This window comes from Megalobrama amblycephala, linkage group LG18, assembly GCF_018812025.1.
Source record: "Megalobrama amblycephala isolate DHTTF-2021 linkage group LG18, ASM1881202v1, whole genome shotgun sequence".
NCBI classification, from domain to species: Eukaryota; Metazoa; Chordata; class Actinopteri; order Cypriniformes; family Xenocyprididae; genus Megalobrama; species Megalobrama amblycephala.
In genome coordinates, this window is record NC_063061.1 from 30,363,096 (window position 1) to 30,386,117 (window position 23,022).

A 23,022-nucleotide genomic window follows, 5' to 3' on the forward strand; every position below is an offset into this window, starting at 1 on the left:
GAAAAGCAAAGCCATTGTTGATTCTCATTTTATTACGAGCTCTGTTGTGTTCGGAGAAAGCACACTCTCCTCTTTTCAGCTTTTTTTTTTTTTTTTTTAATGGCCGATTCTCCGGACTAGCCGGAGCAACTTTTTTCTATTTTCTATTTTCTATTTAAACATATTTAAATCAGTACATGTGAGTACAGTGGTTCAATATTAATATTATAAAGCGACAAGAATATTTTTGGTGCGCCAAAAAAACAAAACAAAATAACTACTTATATAGTGATGGCCGATTTCAAAACACTGTATTGACTCATTATTTATATTTTGTTAATTTTGTACAAAAAAAGTAACACAGTGTACCTTTAAAATGTATACATGTCTACAGCTAAGCTTGTACTTGCAGAGGTTTCATCTTGCATGCAGCACACTGAGAGTGAAATAGTCACAGTATTTTATATGTAACATGAACTTACTTTCTTGCAATTCATGTTACGGACAACAGATGGCGATAAAGGTTCATGGAGAATTGTGCTAAAATAAATCAATAAGGAATGCACAAGATCAATTAAGTTTTTAAACAATCCATATCTTTAATAATAAAACAACACAGTTTTTACATTTCTGGATGACATCCATTATATAAAAGGTCACAGTATCTCATCAGTGTGACAACATCTCCTCTGAGGACAAAGTTTAGCTCAAATTTGTCACCGTAGATGTTGACACGATGCACTCCCTTGACCGTTACTCTCTGACACCATGATAGGAAGCAGTGATTGGCTGTTTAGCTCAGCTGAGAAAACGTCGTTTTTATTAGTCTTCTTGTGACATCAAGACAACTCTTTCAATATATTGGATAAGAAATATAAAGATTGTGTCATTTTAAAATGACAGGCAACAATTTTCATATTGACATAATCACAGACCACGTATATTACACATTGATGCATATTGAAACTAAAGCAATGTTAGGGAATGAACACACACACACACACACACAGGCACAGAGCAGTGATTGTGGTCAGGTCACATTTAAACACCTTAATGACTCCGTGACCACATGCAGCACTGAAGATCTGCTATATCTGATTACACACCCTGATTAGCCATTTAATCTTGTTAACTGCAACTCCTATAATCGGTAATCTGGCTATTCACTTCTCAACACTTGGCATCATTTTTACCAGCATTCTAAAATGACAGGAAATTACATTTTAGGGGAAATAATTTTGTAATAAAATTGACAGACTGTATTGTAGGTGTGTGTCTATGGCAGGGTTGATGTACTAAAAACTATTAAAAATGACAAAATACTAAAATTTTAAAGTGAAAATTTAAAAATAAAAACTGATTCAAAATATTAATAAAAACTATAATAGTAGTTATATATAATAGTAGTTATTATATACTAATATATAATAATAGATTATTCTAAAATAACACTGTAACTCATTTTTATTTTAGTGAACAGGAATAAGACATTTCTAACACTGCAAAAAAATGATGTTCTTAGAATTTTTGTCTTGTTTCTAGTCAAAATATCTAAAAATTCTTAAATCAAAAAGCATTTTCTTGACAAGTAAAAATTATTTTCTTGTTTTCAGGAAAAATAAGTCAAAATTAAGTGAGTTTTTCCTTAAAACAAGCTAAATAATCTGCCAATGGGGTAAGAAAAATTATCTTGATCCAAACTGAAAACAAGATTATATATTTTATTTTTGGTTTGAAAAAATATTATTTTGCTTACCCCATTGGCAGATTATTTAGCTTGTTTTAAGGAAAAACTCACTTAATTTTGACTTATTTTTCCTAAAAACAAGAAAATGCTTCTTGATTTAAGTATTTTTTAGATATTTTGACTAGAAACAAGACAAAAACTCTAAGTAAGAACAGCGTTTTTTGCAGTGAAGATTTAGTATGCACAGCATGACACCTTTGTCTTTCCCAGCAGTATTTTACATAATCAAATCAGATGTAAATACTTCAGTTCGGTTTGATCCGTGCTCAAGAAGACTTGTCTGGATCGTCCTGTTAACAGTGCTGAAAATTTTCATAAGACACGGCACACTCTCTCCACTGTTCCAGAACGTTCCGCGGAGGTATTGATACAAACTCCAAATATTGCCATAATCTAATATGCTAAATAAACTGTAGTTTGCACCAAACACACATGACATGGAAATACAAGCAACCAGTACCCGGAAACACACACATACCGGAGGGATTCAAACTTGCAGCAGAATCTTTTGTGCATAAAACAGAACGTGGGGAATCATTTGAGCGAATCGGTTCGTTTCTGGTTCGATTCATTCAACCGAATCATCACACATTAGTGTTCTGGTAGCTAGTTAAAGGGATAGTTCACCCAAATATGAAAACTCTGTCATAATTTACTCATCCTCAAGTTGTTCTAAACCTGTATGAGTTTCTTTATTCTGCTGAACACAAAAGAAGATATTTTGAAATGTGTTAGTAACAGTTTCTGGTCCCCATTGACTTTTTTCATACCATTGAAGTCAATGAGGACCAGCAATTGTTCAGTTACTCACATTCTTCAAAATACCTTATTTTGTGTTCAGCTGAACATAGAAACTCATACAGGTTTAGAACAATTTGAGGGTGAGTAAATAATGATGTTTTAAAGGAACACTCCACTTTTTTTGAAAATAGGCTTATTTTCCAACTCCCCTAGAGTTAAACAGTTGAGTTTTACCGTTTTCGAATCATTCAGCCGTTCTCCGGGTCTACAGACGTGTCTCCGGGAACTACAGAAGTGTCAAGTTTTAAATAGGAAAAATATCAAAACTCTCTGGTCATTTTTGAGCAAGATGCTAACGGTCTAATCAGATTCAATGAACTATGCTAAGCTATGCTAAAAGTGGTACCGCCAGACCCGGAGATCAGCTGAATGGATTCGAAAATGGTAAAACTCAACTGTTTAACTCTAGGGGAGTTGGAAAATGAGCCTATTTTCAAAAAAAGTGGAGTGTTCCTTTATTTTTTGTGTGAACTATACCTTTAAGATAGCTTAGAAGCTCAGAACAAGATTTTTCACATTAACAATGTGTCGTGAACATATTTTGAAATATTGTTTTAATTGTTCTTTTTGACAATAACGTAATCATTCGACTACAATAAAAACATTGCATTATTATAACACTGCATCTTTTTTGTCAGTCTCATAAAAGATGTGTACAGTATTGTCAAAGAATAAATATAGGCTTCACATAAAATCAATTAAATGCCCGTAATGTTAACAAATACACTTTTATTTACTTATTTTTCATGATATTGTTGGATAATACAACATTTAACAGTTTTATCGAGCTTACAATAATTGTAGAATTGGTGGAAAATTATGGGAGTCATTCACAAACGCTAGAGAGAATCATCTCGAACAGAACGATTCGCGAATCGAACACCGCTAGTGACTCATACGGTAGACGGCCAAAGGTTACACTCAGAGCTCTCAGTGGATAACCCGCGCTTGGCTCTCCATAAACCTCCGGTTCTTGTTGACATCCACATCATTCGCGTGAGATTACGTAAACGACAAGCAGGAGGATCGGTAAAGTTGCTCAAGTGTGCGACTTGGACGTGGTTTCTGATGTAACGTTAGACTCGGTTCAGAGTTGGTCCTGTACGGTCTTCCCTCCGCTCCACACCGCTGGCCTTCTATCATTTCTCGACAGCCGGGAAAAAGGCGCTGGTCGCGGGTATGGATGCCGTGTGGATGCTGCCTGTGCTGCTGGTGCTCCCGCTCCTGTTATGGACCAGCAGCACGTTCGTTTACTATTTCAAAAAGTGCTTTTATGTGGCGTACATGATGCTGCTGGCCGTTGTCACCATACCGATTTGCATTCTGAAAAGCGGCGGCAGAGACATTGAGAATATGAGGTAAGTTGTCAACAACGCAAATCACACAATATTATGAACTCGAGCACTGATTCAGGACACCGGGCTGTCGTTTTATGTGGTTATTGAATGTTACACCAAAAATCTGGCTAAAGAAACATATTGTAATATAGATTAAATTGTATTTTAAGACTGGGAAACATTGCTACAAACACACCTTTTATCATTTACACGTCATATGCATGGAGTAAATAGCTCGTTTATGTACCCACACATGTTTTTATGAATGCATTTGTAACGGAATGCATTGCATCTGTTTACCCCGGACAGATGTTCGGATCACGGCAGTGAATCTTTAGCCAGCTCGCTAAGAACAGTGTACGCGAGAACACACACAGGCCTCTGTTTTTAACACGAAATCAGAGTGATGCATGCATAAATTAAGCTCTGTGTGTTTTATCCACACTAGATAATGTAAATATGCTGTTAGAGCGCGTGCATATCCCACTTGTGTGTATTTAAGCAGCGCGTGCTATTTAGCCAGAGATGGCGACCGAAGCGTGTGTTTGTTTTCTGATGATGTGCTGGAAACGTGTGAAACGGATGTAGGTTGCTTTGCTAGTTACACATGCTCTAGTTTGTCTAATCCAAGACTTCCTATTTGTATTAATGAGGCCATGATGGATTGGTTTCATGGCTCAGCTGGTGCAGCAGAGTTCATCCTGGTCGATGGTGCTAGATTAAACCAACGCTCACACACGTTCCACACATTGGACAGTTGATCGATGGAATTGCGGATTCCAGGCCATCAGTTTAGAATCAATGTTCGCGCCGAAAATCGTTTTGAAACCTTCCGTACCAGTCTAGAATGTCGCTGCCATGGTAACGGACGTTCTAGAACAGCAGATCTTCCCCCAGTGTCTCAAAGGTCCCCCGCTGTCAAAGTCAACATTTAAACTGATTAACGGAAACTAGGGCCGTCAATACATTAAAATTGATTGTGATGTTGTGGGTGTGTGTAGTTTTGTTCAACCAAAGAGAATAAAACAAATACCTAAAAATATGTTTTCTTTATTTTAGCTACTTTACTTAAAGGGTTAGTTCACCCAAAAATGAAAATTCTGTCATTTATTACTCACCCTCATGCCGTTCCACACCCGTAAGATCTTCATTAATCTTCGGTACACAAATTAAGATATCTTTGTTGAAATCCGATGGCTCCGGAGCATAATGAGTCAGCGTGTCGAATCAGCGGTTCAGAGCGCCAAAGTCATGTGATTTCAGCAGTTTGACGGTTTGACACGCGATCCGAATCATGATTCGATATGCTGATTGCCTCCTGAAGCAGTGTTTTGAAATCGGCCATCACTAAATAAGTCGTTATTTCGTTTTTTTGGCGCACCAAAAATATTCTCATCGCTTTATAATATTAATATTGAGCCACTGTACTCACATGAACTGATTTGAATATGTTTTTAATACTTTTATGGATCTTGAGAGAGGAACGTTTGTAATGTTTATGTGGCGCAGACATTATATCAATATAGCGAGGATATAAACTTGGCGGACTGTGCGGCTCACTCAGGGCGGGATCTATGCTAACAGGGCAGATTGTCACCCAAAAATCATAAGCAGTATCTGAAAATGTGCTGTTCGACATTTCACCAATAATGGGCGGGGCTTTCCCCCTACTGTAGGGGGAAAGCCCCGCCCGTTACCGGTGAAATCTGGAACAGCGCGTTTTCAGATACTGCTTATGATTTTTGGGTGGACTTTTATCATTGACTTTTTTTTTTTTTCTAGAGTTGATTGGTTAAGGTCTGGAATTTCTCAGGCAAAAAAAGTTCCATTGTCAATAGTGTTCCAGATTCCAAATTCCAGATCATGTGAATTCCTATTGAAATGAATGGATTTCGTCTGCAAAAATTCGCAGAATGGCATGCGTGACCGTACCTGTGCTGAAATTTAACGCAGGAAAGAATTAAAAATTATTGAAGAATTTACTGGTTTATTGCGTCAAATTTGAAATTCCACCAACAATGTTCATCCGCCTAGAAAAGTAGTCCCATCACTAAAAAGAAAGATTTAGATTAGCAGCTCAAATAAATCAAATTTTTTATGAAAACAATGTATATAAGTGCTTTAACAAAAGGTGAGCTTTACATTTCTACTTTTAAACTTTCCCAGAATGCCTTGTCCCATATATTTCCATTGTAAGTTACAAAATGAGGAATGAGTCAAAGTTATTTTCTGTGGTGAGCTTAATTCAGAACTGAACCTGGGACATTTATTTAAATAGGACATTTAGTGGGGGTTGTCGACAGATGTAAGTTTGGAGATTTTTGGCAAATTGGCCCTCACAAATATAGCAGAATCATTGTGTTACTCAATATCAACATGTTAAATTACAATTGATATGAATGTTTTCAGGAAATTTTATATAGTTCTGCATGAGTGTAACTTTTTTAATCTCAATTAAGTAGCCAATAAGTGAATAAAAATAAGTGTTGTTACACTTATAGGTCATGCCAAGTTTGTAATTTCAACTGAACACACATACCGGCATAGACGTGATCTCTTATGTGATATGAAAAGCAACCTTGTGTTTATGGCCTTCCCTAATAGTGTGCATGGGATATGAAAATTGGAGACCTGTGGTCTGACTGCATTTGCACAAAAGTTCCCGTCAGCGCCTGTTACGATGTTCTGCAGCTTTTGAATAACTTTGAAAGAGACCATTTCACATGCTCACTAAAAACTAGACAATTTCTACTCTTCATAACAGTCGGTTCATTCACACGCAGGGTACAATGAACACACTGGGTACCACAGAATAACAGACACCCATTTATTGCGGTTATTAACGCAATCATCTATCCCAAGTTGAAGTTCACTGATATTTTATACCACCTGTTTAGTGATTCAGTGCCATGTAGTTCACAGGTAAACTCGTCCACATGAGCAGGTCTGATCAGGACAGCGTTTGAATGTGGGGGTGCGACGTTACCCGGTAATTACGCCAGGACAGGGTGATCTCATGTGTCAGGGCTGGTGTAGACTTACTGTACCTAGACTATCAAGTGTTGACGTGTTGTCATGCGTGCAAATACTGTACAAACTAGAATCTGATCGTGGCAAATATGTGGAAACTAATTTATGCAAGCTTAAGTGTTTTGGTCATGGCTATTAAGTCAGGATGACCTAACACCCATATTAACCAACACACCACATGACGTGGGGACGATGGGTGGTGTCTTGTTGCATCAGTCTTGTTCTTCTCTTTTAAGTTGATCTCTCTCTCTCTCTGTCTCTCTCTCTTTATCAGTGTGATAGGAAAGAGTGATTGAGCCACTCGCGGAGGTGATGCAAGGATGCCAAACTTATTAGGTGAAAGGAGAGAGCTGACAAGGCTACTAGAGATAGAGGTGGTAGAGGACAGATTTTATCAAGTTAAAACGTTGCCCCAAAAATGAAAATTTTGTCATTTACTCACTCTCATGTTAATCCAAACCTATATGGCTTTCTTTCTTGTAGCATAAAAGGAGGAAATCTTTTCATTCTTTTACATGCACTTGCAATGAATGCAGATTTGAGCTTTAAAGCTTCTAAAAGGACACAAAATCACCGTAAAAAGTATATTCCAAGTCATGTGATGACTTATGAGGAACAATTTTTATTTGTTGTTCATTTATTATCTTCCCTCTATAGTGGTTATCTTTACTCATTATCTTCCCTCTATACTATATATCTTTCTTAACTGCTGTTTTCTCACCCGTTATTTTTGTTGTGTTTCAATTTCTTCTTTTTCTTCTTGGTTCTTAACTTTGATCTTAACTCTGCATTTATGTGTAAGGTTCGCAACTTTATTAAAACAATATTTGAACTCCATAACCTTAGACCTATTGGTCTAATTAGTTGTTATTTTAGTTGAATTTTACTTTTTCATTTTAGTTAGTCTTAGTCTTATGTTTCTATCATTTGTATTAGTTATTGTTTTTTTATGTCTATGTAATTTCATTTTAGTTTTTAATTATTTTTTAGTACATCAAGTTAAACTAAATGAAAATGAAAAATGTTGCAGTTATTTGAAATATTTTTTTTGTTAACTTTTTTTTTTTCAAAGAAGATGATTTTTTATGATTTTAGTTTTAATTAATTGCAATAACCCTGGCTTGTGCATTATTCAGAAAATATCCTTTTATTTTTCACAATAGAAATAAAGTAATGCAGGTTTGAAATAACATGTGAGTAAATGATGAGAAAATAAACATCTCAAAAAGACCATAGTAACCTTCAGTCTGAGTTGGTTTGTGGTCTTGATAAGCTACTCATGAAGTTTAAGATCTTTGATAACAGACAAGCTTGGCAGGGTTTAAACTCTTTCTTTGTGTTTGTGTATTAGGTTAACGTGTCAGAGCACAGGTTGACATTTGTGATAACAAAGTTTATTTACGATGTGTGTAGTAACAAATAAAATGTGTGCGGTTCCATAGCTGTTGGTTATAGAGTGGGGGATGAGATTGTAGGGATGATGTTTTGTTTTGTTTTTAGGCCAAAACCTAGAAACGAGTTATCATTTTAGCATTTTCGTTCCATCTTCCTGAAGTCATTGGGTTTTTTGAAAGGGTTTTTGGTTAAATGCTTGAAATAAAGTCTGTGGTGAACAAGCTCAAGATATTTTCACATTTTATTCTGCATTTTAAGATACATCAGAAATACCCTCTTGTGATTTATTTATTTTTTATTTTATTTTTTTTATTTTTATTTTAAAGGTGGTTTCTAACAACTGCCTAAATGGGACTGAACTCATCAGCTGAACAGATAAACTCATCTACTTACTATGTGTTTATAATTGCACTCTTGCAAACTATTATAACTCCAATTTTCAGGGAAAATGTTTTTAAACCTGAACTACAATACCCTTTTTACAAGATGTAAAGTCTCTGGTTTCCCCAGAAGTTTCAGCTCAAAATACTCCACAGATCATTTATTATAGCTTGTCAAATTTGCACCTATTTGGGTGTGAGCAAAAACACGCCGTTTTTGTGTGTGTTCCTTTAAATGCAAATGAGCTGCTGCTCCTGGCCCCCTTTCCAGAAGAGGGCGGAGCTTTAACAGCTCACATTTCAGTTGCTCAACAACAACAAAGCTGGAAAATCTCACGCAGCCAAAATGAGGATTGTTAGTAACGGTGTTCAGCCTTACATTGTTCAAACCGGAGTCGACACTGATGGAGAGACTCAGGAAGAAGTTACAACTTTTAGAATGCATCTGGACGTTTCTGAATGGTTAGTAGATAAATTTGAAGGACAAGAGAGGTTTGGCCTGGACTTTATGTTGTTGTTTTAGTTTATGTTGCAGTCGTCCATGAGGGGCTGCCGCGTTACTTTCGCTTAGTTGTTTATTTTGTATAACTAAAGTTATGTTGAACATTCGGCAGTTCCCGCCTCCTTCTTGAACATTGTTACACTTACGTTTACCTTTTTTCTTCTGCCGATTGCATTTACGCTTCAAAATTCATGAAAGTTGTGTTCATTTGTGAATCATAACTTTTTGTTAGTCACAGTGCTTATTTTCTGCAATAATGCAAAAGCCAATGGAAAAATCCTATTGGGTTTTTGTCGAGGGAACCAGGGTGATGCTAACTTCCGGGTTGGCCTACAAAAATATGTCATTACTACAGAACTCCATTTTGAGCTATTTTAAACCCTGGTCATGTGATTGCCAAATTTATGTGGCATGATGTTTCTATAGTACATGTCCCAAACAAAATGGTACTTTTCTTTTCGTTAGATGATATTCTTGCTTGAGTAAGAATACATAATGCATAGTGTTGGTATAGTGAAAGTATTAGATGCAAATGCATTGATAAACACCATGATACAGTATCATTATCATATTCATATACTATGCTAATAACGTGTTACTCCAAGGTACACTACAGTTCAAAACTTTCTTTCTTTCAGATCATTAAGCTAAACAAATTTAAATAAACCTAAAGTAACCATAGTACAGTCCAGATTTACTGCATAACAGGCTCAGGTTCTTGTCTCAAAGACGTTATACTCTGTGTTTAAAAACGCACATGCAGTGACTGCTAAGATCGAAATCTCTGTGTAGAGAGCTGTTGTTTACTATTCACAACATGTCAAAACTCAAACCCTCTGGGTAATTTCACAACCATCACTATTGTGGTGACGTGTAATAGGCACAAAGAATTAAGTCAAAGCATTGCTGAAATTAATGTCTGTGTAAACTCAGGAATCAGACGAGCATTTTGGTGCATTGATGAACCAAAGCTCATTAAAAACAAATTAACAAGTACATGTTTATATTTAATGTTTGCTAAGTCAAGCATCGCTTCACTGTTGCCTTGTGCTTATTAGTGTGGATGAAGTGTTGTACTAAACCACTACTAAACCACTAACACTAAGTATTTGAAAACAATTCATTGTATCTCACTGTCATAAATCCATCTTATAGATAATCGTCATTCAGGTTCCTGAATGAAGTGAGTTTTGTTGACTCTTTCTTCAGCTGCGGTGTTACATAACCACAGATGTCTTTTGCCCGCATTTGCTCCACTTATTCACAATACTGATATGAAGCCCTTATGTGTTCAAAGGTTTCACAGATCTGTAATCTCTCCGTTTTATCGTGCAACATCACAGTGAACATCCATTATCCAGAAGATTAAAGAATAGTACCTAGTATTACCTAGTAATTTAGTTTGTCTTAACATGTGTCAGGGATTGCCGTTAGAGATTAAAACAAACTTTTTGACCTTAATGGATCTTATTTGTGTTGCCATCTACTTTTTGCTTGTACTTGTTCTATCACATTTTATTACTAAATTTTAAGGCTGGGCATTGATACAAATTTCATGATTCGATTTCGATTCACAAGCTTGTGACGTGATTTGATTCAATTACGATTTTGATTCAATAACGATTCATTTGGATATATATTAGGTACAGTACATTTCTATTTTTCTCAAGGAAAAAAACACTTAACAATTGATTTGTATACCAACATTTAAATTGAAAATAAGGCAGTTTTTATAATAATGCTTTAATAATAACTTTTAATGACTTAATTATGTTTCTGCTCAACTTATTTTTTGAAATATAAACATTTAAACCATTTAAACAATTGATGATAACTTGTTTTCATGATGGATTTATACATACATGAAATACCGAAGAATAATCTAAGCAAAAATATAACAAATATGTAATATAGTGAATATATTTAGCAAAATGCCCCTCAAGCTATTTTTTTTTTTTTTTTAGATAGCTATCGAGCTATGGACATTAAATGGCTTTTCTGCTTTTATGACATATTGTCTACAAGCTATTTTATTGACCTCTTTCCATGCTTGAAACACTGATTAAGCAATTACATGAGACATGATATATTTCAGTAAGTTGTACTGTATCTTTCAACATACCTTCTGATGTTCATTCATGTTCATTTCATGCTATAACTAGTAATAAAGCAGAAGAGATGATCAGTTTAATGCCACTTCGCTTGAACTGAAGCCAGGGTTGCCAGGGTTTCACAACAAAACCCGCCCAATTGCTACTCAAAACTAGCCCAATGGCGATTCAGAGGGGGATCCCCTGGTAAAAATCACATTCTGTGGGGTAAAATCCGTGTTTTTGGCGAGTTTAAAACGCTTTTGCTTGGTGAACGATTAAACAATGGAATAATTTCTTGCACTGAAAGAGGTATAGAAGCTATATTTGTTATTGTTCGTGTTCTGGATTGTAATGTTGTTGTTTTTTTGTTTGTTTTTTTACTTCCTGTAGGGTAATTCGGTTCATGGTACGTCATGTGAAGTACTTCCTGGGTTTGCGCTATCAGGTCAGCGGTTGGGAGCATCTACAGACAGATGGACCCTACGTCATCATCTCCAACCACCAATCATCACTTGACGTGCTAGGTGAACTAATACACACAAACATTCGACACTCGATGTGTTTGGTATTACCATTCTTACCTATCAAAACATGACATGGCAAAAAAAGCTTTGTGTGTCAAAATCCTGTTTAAAGAGCTCTGCCGTCATGACCAGACCTGCATGAATACACTTCTTTCTACATACACACCCAGATGTCACATGATCAAGTTTGTGCAATCAGTCTTTCTGTACTGATTCTCTCCTCATCTCTGCAGGCATGATGGAGATATTGCCGGACCGCTGCACGATGATAGCTAAGAAGGAGCTGATATGGGCCGGGACGGTGGGCATGATTTGCTGGCTGGGAGGAATCGTCTTCATCAACCGCCAAAAGACCAGCGACGCCAAAAACGTCATGAGTGACGCTGCTAAAACCATGTTGGCCGACAAGGTCTGTCTTTACTGAGATAAAATGAATTGTCTCAACTCGATCCATGTTAATTGATGATATATGCTCCTTTTGAACCATAGTTTCTTTGTTAATGTTGTTAAAAAAAAAAATCATATTTAATAGCCAAATTTCAGGTGAAGAACTACACTACCCATGAATCCATAAGAGAAAACATATCAGGACAAGGGCTGTGTCCGAAATCACATACTCTCTTGAGTAGGTACTTATTTTGAATAAGTACGTACTTTGCGACCGCTAAAAAAGTATGTTCTATATATTATGAATGTGTGTAAAATTAATAATCTGGATGTACTACATTCGCCATGCTGTCATTATCATGTGACCACCAGCACCAGTTGCGTCGCTTCACTGCCATTCACAAATCTTCTCCCGTGGCCTCATGGGATAGTAAAGTGTCCATCATACGCACACTTCAGTATCTCGCCAGAAGAAGTAGGTTATGCAGGGTTTTTTTGCCGTTTTGTACTGTGAATTTGGACATACTACTTTTGGCACATACTGTTTTTCACCTACTATATAGTAGGGAAGTATGCGATTTCGGATGCAGCCAAGGTCTTTATAATGTCTAAAATGTATTATATAGTTGTATAAATACACTACCGTTCAAAAGTTTGGGGTCTGTATGATATTTTTATTCCCTTATTATTCAGATTAAATTGATTAAATGTGACAGTAAGGACATTTTACTGTCAAATAAATGCTGTTCTTTTGAACTATTCTCAAATAATAATACTGGGAAAAAATGTATCATGTATCCACAAAAATGTTAAACGGCACAAACTGTTTTCAACAATAATAATAAGAAGAAATGTTTCTTAAGCAGCAAATCAGCATATTAGAATGATTTCTGAAGGATCATGTGACACTGAAGACTGGAGTAATGATGCTGAAAATTCAGCTTTGATCACAGAAATAAATTACATTTTTACTACTTTCAAAAATATTAGCTTTTTAACCATGTGATGTTGTGTCTTGAAGTTAGAACTGTTTATGAAGAATTCTTTGAAATCCCTGTGGAGAAAATGAGTTGGAAAATATTTCTATTGATTTCTTAATACCAAACATTCTAACAGCAATGATGTCATTGTGATATTTTGCATACTAAATTGTGGTTTGGTTCTTTGCATCTATTTATCCATCTATATATTATTTGTTAGTCATTTTCAGTGGGTGCTGTAAACAATCTCATTTTGTGTTTACATTAAACTTTCTGTAGATCCGATTGTGGGTGTTTCCAGAAGGCACACGGAATCAGAACGGCGGGCTTCTGCCCTTTAAAAAGGGAGCGTTTCATCTGGCCGTTCAAGCACAGGTGAGTGTTACTTAAGAACGCCCGTGGTGTGGTTAAAAGTCTATGGGCCCTATTTTAACGATCTAAATGCATGATCTGAAGCACATGGCGCAGGTCATAGACTGTAAAAAAAGATGGACGCCGCGACGCCGCTTCCTTCCATTGTATTGAGCTGAAGCCAAAATGGGCCGATGAATGGGCGCTGACACGTTACGCAATACGTCAAAAAAAAAAAAGTTTGGAGCCTGGGCATGCGCAGAAGGAATCGTCAGTGGAGCCCGGAGGCTGAGTCGCGGTATCAAACTTATCAAAACTTATCAAGACTATAAAAATTATACACAATTTAAAATTCTACCTATAAAATAATAGGATATTCTGTTTCTAGAGCAATAATATTTTTGAAACAGCAAATTCAGTAGATAAAATCAATATAATATGCCACTAGAAACAACTCTAAATCGTCAGAAACGGTCCTGCCATTTTAAATCAAGTTCAACTAACGTTACAGGAGATCGATTGCTGTAATTAGAGTAGGCTATCATTAATTTTGTCCTGCTAATTATTATTTTATACCCATAAAAATAATAAGTAACTGCCAGATAACGATCACCTGCTTTTTCCCGACATGGTTAACATTAGGTGTGTTATCTTAACTAATAACGTTTATTAATTAGCTTATAACGCCCACATTTAATGTTACAGAAAAAAAGTTCAGTGATCCGTCAGATCCTGTAGGTCGGTTAGTACAGTTTACTGCTGAACAACCCATTTTGTTGGTGTTAAATAACAAAGAAATCGAAAATTAATAGTTAGTTAATACATCTTCAATCTCCCCTCGAAGCTCCGATAGTCCTCAGACAAACTGTCAATCAACTTCGAATCATGACGACACGCCCCATTTTTATAGCATCAAATTGCTAGCTAAAATCTAAATCATCACAAAAACGAACAATTGAATATATATCAGCGTGATAACAACTACCTTAAATGACCAAAACCATCTTTCAGAAAGTTTTATTTGAAGCAGAATTTATTTTTAAGTTTTCACTGAAGTCTCATTCGACTGCATTGAGAGGGCAGGGTTTATGATCTGTACTGCATCCAGCCACCAGGGGGCGATCAAAGAGCCCGCAGCTTCACTTTTCAGGACGTATGAGACACACCCGGCGCAGGTGCACTTAGGGCATGTCCGAATCTACTTTTGCTAGTTTAACGACAGAAAAAATGGCCAGCGCACCAGGTGTATGGTCTAAAAGGTTTGTCCATATTCTCTTAATGAGTCATGGGTGTGTTTTGGGCATAACGTGCAATAAACCAATCAGAGTCTCATCTCCCATTCCCTTGAAAAGGTGTGCTTGCACCATGGCGGAATTCTATTTACATGGTGGACTATAGACACCCTCAACCTGACGAGTCATGGTTGATACATGTGTGTATTGCCGCGATTGGTCAAATAATTAGCCAATTTCATTCGTCATTACTGTAAATGGGTAATTCTGATACATGCAATGACTATCCATTATGACATGTAGGCATTTTTATCTTTTATATACAAAATAATAATCTTTTACATTGTAATCCTTTTATTTTTAATATTTGGCATGTTACTGTGCTGCTGCGTGTCCCTGTGTGTGTAACAAGCAGAGTGTATACATCTTGTGCACCCGCATATTACTGACACGCTCTTTAAATAACAACAAAAAAATAAAAAATACTGCGCCATTGACTTTAGAACAGGTTTTTGTTGGTCAGTGGTGCAGTTGTTTACATTTACACTAAAAATAGCAACACGCCAACAATGAGCCTGAACACGCCTTTCAGACCAGTTTTCAGACCAGCACGCCCATGGGTGAACAGATGGGTGCAAGTGCATTTGCTATTTAAACACCGTGGGCACTGGATGTGAAAATGATAACTGCTTTGGGCTGAAGCGAGAAAAAATCACTTGTGCCACGCCTGGTGTCGCACTGCGCCGGGTGTATGATAGGGTCCTATATGTTTATATGGTGTCAAACCACGTGTCAATTCTTCATTCAGCACCATTGCTGAGTATTTTCTCGACATATGCAGTAGACTTATACCAAAACAAAACAATTTCCTCCTGAACAGTTTTTTTTTTTTAATAAAGCTCTGAAACTCAAGGATAAGAACTTCCTTGACTCCTTGTACTTGACCTGATTTAACCTGACATGCAGGTGCAAAGTACAAAGCTCAAGTAATTTACCTGGCACAACCTGAACAAGTTTGAGCTCAAAGGTCCCTCATTAACCCATGAAACCTGTGTCAGGGGTCAGAGGTCACAAGGGAGACTAGCTTTACCCATGTAGTTGTTGTGTGTTACCTTCACCAACAGAGGGAGTCGTTGTTTCTTATATTGTTTAGTGTCGGCTCCTGTGGTGTTCTGCTGCAGCCACATAGAAACTTTTACTCTTATGCAATTGATCTGCACATTTTCAAAGCCACATGAAACATTCCTTCAGCATTTCTTCCTTTCTTGAGGCTTGTGAATAAAGTTAAACCAGTTGGATTATATTTGTTTTGGACTAATGGCAGTTTTGTCTCTTAAAATACTTCCTGTTTCACTTTATAGGCTTTATTTTGTATGGAAAAGTAGGTCTGTATGTGTGTGTATGTAGTGTATTATTATTAATTAATAATTAAGATTTTTTAAATGTTTTTTTTGGAAAAAGACTCTTCTGCTCACCAAGGCTGCATTTGTTTGATCAAAAATACAGTAAAAAATGTGGAGAAAAAAAAAAAAAAAAATATATATATATATATATATATATATATATATATATATATATATATATATATATATATATATATATATATATATATAGCATCCTTACTCCAGTCTTCAGTGTCACATGATCCTTCGGAAATCATAATATGCTGATGCTAATATGCTGATCTGCTGCTCAAGAAACTATTTGATGAATAGAAAGTTCAAAAGAACAGTGTTTATCTGAAATCTAATCTTTTGTAACATTATAAATGTCTTTACTGCCACTTTTGATTGATTTAATGCATCCTTGCTGAATAAAAGTATTCATTTCTTTAATTTCTTTTCAAAAAAATAAAAATAAAAATTCTTACTGACCCCAAACTTTTGAACGGTAGTGTATAATGCTACAGAAGCTTTGTATTTCAGATAAATGCTGTTCTTTTGAACTTTCTATTCATCAAGGAATCCTGAAAAAAAAAAAGTACACAACTGTTTTCAACATTGAAAATAATCATAAATGTTTATTGAGCAGCAAATCAGCATATTAGAATGATTTCTGAAGGATCATGTGACACTGAAGACTGGAGTAACGATGCTGAAAATTCAGCTTTGCATCACAGGAATAAATTACTTTGTCAAATATATTTAAATAGTACACAGTTATTTTAAATTGTAATAATATTTCACAATATTACTGTTTTTTACTGTATTTTTAATTAAATAAATGTAGCCTTGGTGAGCAGACGAAACTTCTTTTAAAAACATTAAAAATCTTAGTGGTTCCAAACTTTTGGACTGTACTGTATATAATTTAAAATGTAATTTATTCCTGTGATCAAAGCTGAATTTTCAGCATCATTACTCCAGTCTTCAGTGTCACATGATCCTTCAGAAATCGTTCTAATTTGCTGATTTTTTTTTTTTTCCCCCCTTTCGAAACAGGAAGTTATCAAAGAAATGCTTCTCTTTTTTGTTTTGTAATGGCTAAATCACTTTATTGTGTTGTCAATCTAGAGGGCATTTGATTTAACAAAAAAATCATACATGCCTCTAAACACAAGATGTGATCAATATTTTTGATTATTTTCTCAGAAGTGGAAGACTGTACATGTTAAATGCATATATCTGCTCAAATGCTAGCAGCATATAGATTAGACTCAATGCTAACAAAGCCTTAAGGCTAATCTAACGACAATACTTCAGCCTTTCCTGTCTCTCTCAATTAAAAGTGAAATACTAAAGCTACATTTCTATGACCACAACCAAATATTTTGGATAATTGCTGTAATGTTGACACAAACCTGTCAATAGCCAAATATTTGAGCGTGACTTTGAGATTCAGATGAGATCACAGACAAAACAAGAGGGGCGGGAAAGGGTTTCTGACAGCATTTTCTCCTCAGAGTTGAGCTGTAGTTGGTGTAAAGAGGTTTCGGGAATGAGCAGGTGGAATGAATTAGAAATGAGAAATACTTCTAAATGCAAAAAGTTCATGTGAGGTAACATCAATTTGTGCTAAAAACGAATATTTTAGAAAGTGTGTATGTGTGAGTTTTGTGTGTAGTTGTAGTTAATAGTAATTTTACTTTATTCAGAACTTAAATCAAGCATCTACACGTGTGTGTGTGTGTGATGATGATGATGATGATGCATACTGATATCAAAATGGCAGGCCATGATAATCAAAACCAGATGAGCGTGTGAGTTAAGGCGGACAGACATCACTTAATCTAGACCAGACTAATGGAGCCCTGATGGTTCTCATTAGTTAAGGTAAAATATGTGAACAGTCTCTGTTTTCTTATCTTTTATCTGTGTTTTGCAGTTTGGCATTATGCAGCTACGCCATGTGTGACCTGACAGGGTTTTATACCTGGTCTAGACTTTGAGAAGTTTAGTAGAAATTGCTTAATTTAGGGTTTCAGCAAAATATTTGTACAATTTTAACAATATTTTGCATGTATTTCACATATTTATGTAAATATTTTAAAATGCATTTTAATATTTTAGATGTTTAATTTATCATTTTATTGTTATATTTAACTACATTTTTAAAGGTGAAGTAAAACATTTTAAATATTTATTTAGTTTAAATATACATATTATTTTTTATCATATGTATACATTTATAAAATATGTAAAATATATGCAAAATATTTTAACCTCCAAAAATGCAATTTAATGTATTTTTTATTGATCATTTTATTGTTACATTTAACTAAATTTTTAAACATGAATTAAAACATTTTTAAAATGTCAATTAATGTCAATTTGTATGTATTTTTAGTGCTGTCAAATCGATTAATCTCATCTAAAATAAGTTTATATATATATATATATATATATATATATATATATATATAAAATATGTATATGTAAAATACAACATGAATTAAAAAATATTTAAGTAAAACAAGAATTAAACTTTTTTAAATATATATTTGTATTTTAGGATTTTAAAATATAAATTAGTAGTTAACTTCCCTATATATATATATATATATATATATATATATATATATATATATATATATATATATATATATATATATATATAATATACACACACACACACACACACACACACACGCACACACACACTGTCCAGCGGTGTCGTCATGAGAACTGACCACTTCTCTGCATCTATTATTAGTCTGGGAGGATAGTTGAGTCTGTGTCTGATGATATTTTTGTGTGAGAGCGTTTCTAATCCCTGCTGACTGACTTACTGTCTGCTGCACCGCACATCGACCAACCATCTCTCTCTCTCTCTCTCTCTCAGGCTCCCATCATACCCATTGTGTTCTCTTCCTACAGTAACTTCTACCTACGAAAAGAGAAAGAGTTCAAATCAGGTAATGCACATTACAGATGTATGTCAAGGAGAAACACAGGGTTCCTGCACCGTATGGAAAAGTATAAAATTTGATTTGAGTCATTTCCAATTCTGGTCACATATGTGAAATTATTTGTTTCCAGAATATTGCCCCTATTCTGATTTCTAAAATCTAAAAATGTGAATATCCAAAAATAAATTTATTGTACAAGCAGTTTGTTTTCAATGGCATTTGGAGCAGGCAGCCAAAATGAATTCAAGATGCATATTTTCATTAAACAAATAAATGATTTCATCAGTAAATTTATAGTAGAGCAAACATTATTACACTTTTTGAAAATAATATTTTCTGAATTAATGTAATCAGTGATTTATATTATTATAAAACTTATGAGTAAATTTAACAGATTTTATCAAATTTATTTAAAATATATCCAGTCAGTGAAAATGTGAATGTAATCAATATTATTTTATTATTTTGACAATATTACCTTAAAGCTTATAATATGAATTTAAAGTAAATAAAGTTAAATTAAGTCCTATATTTTTAGCATGGCAGTTTTTAAAAAATTCTGCATATTGAATTAGTAATATTTTGCCAATTATTTGGATCAGTATTCTGGCTGATTATTTGGCAACATAATAGAATACATATTCAGAATGTAATGTACATGTTAACAATTGGATTTTAAAACCATTTATCAGATGTTAAATATTACATTTAATCTAAACCCATCAAAATAGTAGTCCATATGACTTATGCACTTTATTCCACATCCTCTGAAAGCTGAAATTTCAATTGTTGTTGTTGATATTATTATTTAATAAGAACTATTCCTTGAAATGCATTGTGAGACATTTTTATTATTGATAATTATGGTGATTATGGCTGTAATGAACATTTAGAAATTGCTTAATTTGTGGTTTCATCAAAATATTTGTAAAATATTTATTTATACATGTGAAATGTAGAAATATTTGCCAGATATTTTTAAAAAAGCTTTTTAAAAGGTATCATTTTATTGTTATATTTAACTATATTTTTAAACATGAATGAAACCATTTTAAATAATTATTAGCTTATTTTAAATGTACTTTGAATTTTTAAATAAATTAATAGTTGTTTCTTTTTACATTATTTATATATATATATATAATATTAGTGTGTGTGTGTGTGTGTGTGTGAAATATAAAAAAATATTTAATATGGTTTAATTCATGTTAAATATTACAATTAAATGGTATATCAAAATGTAAATATTAAAATGCATTTTGAAAAAATTCAAATATAGTTGCCATATATTTCACATATTTAAATATTTTACAAATATTTTGCTGAAACATCAAATTAAGCAATTTCTACATTTTAAAACATGAATCAAAACATTTTGACAATTGATGACTGTAATGAACATTTCCACACTGTTTCTAACAGGAACCATCACTCTGAAAATCCTTCCAAAGATCGAGACAAAGGGACTAACGGCAGATGATGTGACGGCGCTCTCTGACCAATCATTCGGCGTCATGCATTCGGCCTTCCTGGAGATTTCCGGCCAAGCCACCCAGTGCAACGGGCCGTCGACCCACTGAGCGCTCTGCTGCTGTCGCGCCCTTTCATTCGCTCTGACAGCAAGGATGGCTTGAGACTACGTTGTCGTCTTCGTCGTGGCGACGGAAACCATGGCAACCAGGCGCTTTGGTATCCTCTCCGATGGCCTAATGAAGCAGGAACACATGTCCATACAAACAAAACACACAAGCATTCACATTGACTACACACAGAAGGTGTCATCTTAGCCTAGTTTTGATCTCCCGTTGGACTCCGGGGGGCGCTAAGCAGCGGAACAGTGTTTTTATGGGGGAGGGGGTGACTTTTCACCTCGCCCGGAGTGACGCTTTGTTCCGTGTCCTTTTCGACGTCGGACTGCTTTTGTCGATGACGGGTTGAGTTTTGGAGCGACGCCCTGAGAACATTGTGGATGTGCGTTCGACATGCATGCCTTTTGACCTTCTATGTTTTTCTTCCTTTCACTGATCTACAAGGACTCATTTCGTTGGTTTGTGTAGGTCACGTTTTCTCGAGGTACTCTGCTTGCATTATGGGAAATCGGTGACGAACATCTGTGCTTGTTTTATTTCTGTTGTTTTTCGCATTGGTTGCCAGAGTATTTTTCCAGTGCGAGCACTTAAAGATGCCCTTTAATTGTTATAAATAGTTGATTTAAAGGAAAAACTTTTGACCAAAAAGTTAATTCGGAAATGTCCTATACACTCCAGAGTAAAGCTTTTTGTGTCGTCACAACCAAGGATTTCCTAAAATGCAAAGAGATTGCGCGCTGCTTGTTTGTTCGGTTTCCTTATTTGTCATCGAAAGGTTAGTTCTTAACGAACAGGTCCATTGTCGGCATTATCAAGTGCGGCTTCTTCCTGTGCCATGTGTCAAAAGTGTCTCAGCCTAGAATATCGTGAGAAACGCTATTGATTATTGATCTGTGATCAAGATCTTTGATCAACGTTTAGGATAGAAATACGTTCCAGTTGGCTAATGTTCAGTGCTTTGCTCGTTTCTTTTGTTTTTGTTTATTTTCAGGTTACAAAACAACAGATTTTCATTCTTAAAAATGTATTTAACACCGTTCAGTCCTATTGTTTAAAGTAGAAACCATTTACAAGTGAACTATTATTATAATAACTGATGGATTCTGAAGTATTATCTAACACACTATATAGACTATGGCATTATCTAAGGAGCCGACTTGACTAAAATGTGTATAAGAGTCATTATTATTCAGACTTTTGAAGGACAAACTCAAAAATCTAAATTTATTTTACATTTGTCAGCAGATGGTAGCATCAAAACACCTGCTATAAAATGATCCCAGGAAATTATTATAATGTAACTTGCTGAGGTATGTAATATTTTTTAAGTGGATATTGGCATATAGAAACGTGATGGCGCTCTAGAAATGAACCGTATTCGCAGATCATTCTTAGATCAGATATTAAACTTTATCTTAAACTTTAAGTTTTACCAAGGAAATCCATATGAAAAATGATGAAATGTATTTGAAAATGTTCACAATTTAATCTCAAAATGACCAATTATTTAACACCTATTTATTAAAGGGATTGTATCACCAGCTTATTGCAGGAAATTAAATATTTGTAATTATTTCAAAGACGTTTCTAATTGCGCTGCATTGTTGAATCTTATATTTAATGCTTGGTGTTGCGGTTCTTATTGTTTAAGAACGTGTAACATCTTTAATATAATATGTACAATATTATTTAAGAGGTCTGTACTGTACGCATTACATTATAACGGCTCGTTGAGCTGAAAGCTTTTCAGAACTTGATTTGAATTAATGTTTGAGTTGGTTATTGCTAAATGTCCAAATTAGGCCGAGTGATTATTATTATTATTACCACCAGTAGTACAAATTTAAACACTGATGCGATTATTGAATACTTTTATGTTGTGTATTAGGTCACAGATTTTATAAGCCCCTTTCCTTTGTTTTCAATGTAATTTTTGCCCTGCTGACTGAGAACCGTGCTGCGTACACGAATCAATGTACAAAAGTGTGTACAAGGTGTTGTGAGATTTTCACCAAAGCTATTAAGGATGTAAAACAAGTGAAGCTTGTAAAAGCTCTGATTATAAGATCCGTTAGATGAACCTGTCATGGGCAGCCTTGTGTACGTTTGTGTGTGTGTGTGTGTGTGTGTGTGTGTGTGTGTGTGTGTGTGTGTGGTCCTTTGTCTGTGTTTGAATGGTGACCAGACACAAATGAACTAAAGCCCATTGTAAAATCTGTAAAGTCATATAAGACGATGATTATATATAAAAATGTTGATTGTGGTAGAATCTGGATGCGACCTGTGTTAAGAACATCTAGGACAAAGAGTCAATAAAATCGTCTGTTTTTCCAATAGGAATGTTAGG

At 34.9% G+C, this 23,022-nt stretch overlaps 1 protein-coding gene across 1 annotated transcript; it reads left to right on the forward strand.

The window, feature by feature from the left end:
* Positions 1 to 3,425: 3,425 nt before the first annotated feature.
* On the forward strand, positions 3,426 to 23,009 carry agpat2 (1-acylglycerol-3-phosphate O-acyltransferase 2 (lysophosphatidic acid acyltransferase, beta)). Its single transcript, XM_048167668.1, has 6 exons — positions 3,426 to 3,885; positions 11,655 to 11,788; positions 12,022 to 12,197; positions 13,435 to 13,530; positions 19,020 to 19,092; positions 20,509 to 23,009. Exons 1-6 carry the CDS (start codon positions 3,707 to 3,709, stop codon positions 20,664 to 20,666), a joined length of 816 nt encoding a protein of 271 aa, XP_048023625.1. The 5' UTR covers positions 3,426 to 3,706; the 3' UTR covers positions 20,667 to 23,009.
* Positions 23,010 to 23,022: the final 13 nt, after the last annotated feature.

What these genes read in the sequence shown, in the direction of transcription:
- agpat2 (XM_048167668.1), top strand. Translation starts at nt 3,707, where the DNA reads ATGGATGCCGTGTGGATGCTGCCTGTGCTGCTGGTGCTCCCGCTCCTG. An exon ending in ATCATCACTTGACGTGCTAG is followed by an intron (nt 11,789 to 12,021) that starts GTGAACTAATAC and finishes TCATCTCTGCAG; the next exon opens with GCATGATGGAGATATTGCCG. An exon ending in ATCTGGCCGTTCAAGCACAG is followed by an intron (nt 13,531 to 19,019) that starts GTGAGTGTTACT and finishes TCTCTCTCTCAG; the next exon opens with GCTCCCATCATACCCATTGT.